Genomic DNA, 2,193 nt, shown 5'->3' with positions numbered 1-2,193 from the left:
ATCCCCTTCCCACCTACCCACCTTCCCCACACTGGGGAAATGGAGACTCGGGGCTGTCACCTGTGGGGACCCCTGCCCCTGCTGAGCTCTCTCTGGTGGCAGCGGGAGGAAGGGGAGGTGCAGGAGGGCCACGGAACATCCCCTGGACTGGCATCTCCTTCCCAGATCGACCTGATCCACCTGGGAGCCAAGTTCTCCCCCTGCATCCGGAAGGATCGGCAGGTGGAACAGCTCATCCAGCGCGAGCGGGACCGGGAACGCGGCTCCGGCTGCTGTGTCAAGAATGACAACTCGGGCTGCATCCAGACCCTGCCACGGGACTGCTCGGTGCGTGCTGCCAGCACCAGGAACTGCTGGGGATCCCTGGAGAAACAAGGGAAACCACCTCTGCCCTGCTCAGCACCAGGGCAGGGTGCATGCAGGGTCAGAGTGGGGCATTTGCTGCCGCATCCTCAGTCTCTTCATCCTCCCCAGGAGACGCTGGCAACGTTCATCAAGTGGCCGGGCAGCAATGCACCGGCCATGGGCTCGGGTGAGAAGCGGACATCAGGCGCTGTGTGTCACCAGGACCCCAGGTAGGAGTGACAACTGGGACGAGGCAGCACAGTCACCTGGCTGTACGTGGGGCACAGCAGAGGTGCTATATGAGGCTGCATCTCCAACTTGGATGCCTTGAATGAGGACAGGCTGAGAGAGTTGGGGCTGTTCAGCCTGGAGAAGAGAAGGCTCTAGAACTTCTAGTGACCTTCTAGTACCTGAGGGGCCACAGAAAGGCTGAAGAGGGACTTTGGACAAGGGCAGGGAGTGATAGAACAAGGGGTAATGGCTTTACACTGAAAGAGGGGAGGTTTAGGTGAGATATTAGGAAGAAATTCTTCCCTGTGAGGGTGGTGAGACACTGGCCCAGGTTGCCCAGAGAAGCTGTGGCTGCTCCTCCCTGGAAGTGTTGGAGGCCAGGTTGGATGAGGCTTTGAGCAACCTGGTCTAGTGGAAGGTGTCCCTGCTGATGGCAGGGGGGGTGGGACTGGATGAGCTTTAAAGGCCCTTCCAACCCAGACCATTCTATGATACTATGAATTGGCTTGTTTGAGGGGCCAGTGGCTCTTACACAGCATAGGAGGGTGATAAGGAAGAGGGAATCAATGGGAGAACTGAGGTGGGGTCTGTCCTAAACGTGGGTAGCAATGGGTGCTGCCATTGTCTCGTGCTGGCCCCTGCCCACCCTCCTCTGTGGGGGATGAGCTGGGGTGGGTGATGCTGTGAAGGGACATCGATGGGGTTGTCTGTCAGATGCAGGTGCCACGGGGTTTGCCTGCAGGAGGTGCTGCTGTGGGACACTGATGTGCAGGATCCCTCCCAAGCCAGGGAAAGGGGCAGGTCCTGGGGTTCTCTGTGCCCAAGGGGGGTTACTGGTCTGCAGGGAGGGATGTGTTGGGAGTGGACCTGTCCTGACCCCCAACTCACCTCTTCCCAACAGGACGTGTGAGGAGCCGGCATCCAACCCACCCCATGTGTGGCCAGATGACATCACCAAGTGGCCGGTAAGAGCCTGATGCCACTACCAGCTGGGTGACACCATGGTGGCAGCATCTGTGGGAGGCACAGCGGGTGACGAGCCGGGTGTGGGCTGCGGGGCAGAGCCTGGGGTCGAACCCCAACCACAACTCCTCTCCTTCCCACTTGTAGATCTGCACCTACGAGACCAAAACCAACCACACAGGCTTTGCCCACATGGACTGCCAGATCAAGGGCAGGCCCTGCTGCATCGGCACCAAGGGCAGGTGGGTCGCAGCGATGGGGGCACTCGGCCCAGGCTCAGCTCCCCCCTTTGCCCCACTGCCTCTTGTTGCCTCATCAATGTCCTATGCCAGGGGGTGAGGGACATTCCAGAGCCTTGGCCGGGTGCTGCCGGGAGCAGAGGGGGATGCTCAGGGGAGCGAGCCCTGCCCCGAGCGAGCCCGCTGCCTGCCCTCTGCCCAGCTGCGAGATCACGACGCGGGAGTACTGCGAGTTCATGCACGGCTACTTCCATGAGGAGGCAACTCTCTGCTCACAGGTGAGCAGGGCCACGAGGCATCAGGGGGACTTGGGATGCAATCCTGCAGCTGGGTCACACGTTGCCCTGCTGACACCAAAGGAATTCATGGTGTCCTGCCAGGAATGGGAGGTGGTTGGGATGGGTGTGAGCAAGGG

General features: G+C 60.5%; 1 protein-coding gene across 1 annotated transcript in view; it reads left to right on the top strand.

Moving 5' to 3' along the window:
* The window catches only part of RHBDF2 (rhomboid 5 homolog 2), a gene marked incomplete at both ends in the record, with an annotated part of 6,192 nt that extends 4,136 nt beyond the window's left edge, over positions 1-2,056 (top strand). Inside the window, 5 exons of the mRNA XM_029086394.1 lie at positions 166-327; positions 475-575; positions 1,478-1,541; positions 1,687-1,781; positions 1,981-2,056. Of these exons, the coding sequence (XP_028942227.1) occupies positions 166-327; positions 475-575; positions 1,478-1,541; positions 1,687-1,781; positions 1,981-2,056 (498 nt within the window). The remainder of the gene's footprint in view (positions 1-165; positions 328-474; positions 576-1,477; positions 1,542-1,686; positions 1,782-1,980) is intronic.
* Between the last annotated feature and the right edge of the window lie 137 nt (positions 2,057-2,193).

The sequence above is a fragment of the Antrostomus carolinensis genome, unplaced genomic scaffold, assembly GCF_000700745.2.
Source record: "Antrostomus carolinensis isolate BGI_N321 unplaced genomic scaffold, ASM70074v2 scaffold9550, whole genome shotgun sequence".
In the NCBI taxonomy this organism is placed as follows: Eukaryota; Metazoa; Chordata; class Aves; order Caprimulgiformes; family Caprimulgidae; genus Antrostomus; species Antrostomus carolinensis.
Note: the sequence above shows the minus strand (reverse complement) of the source record. Positions and strands in the feature narration are given on the sequence as shown.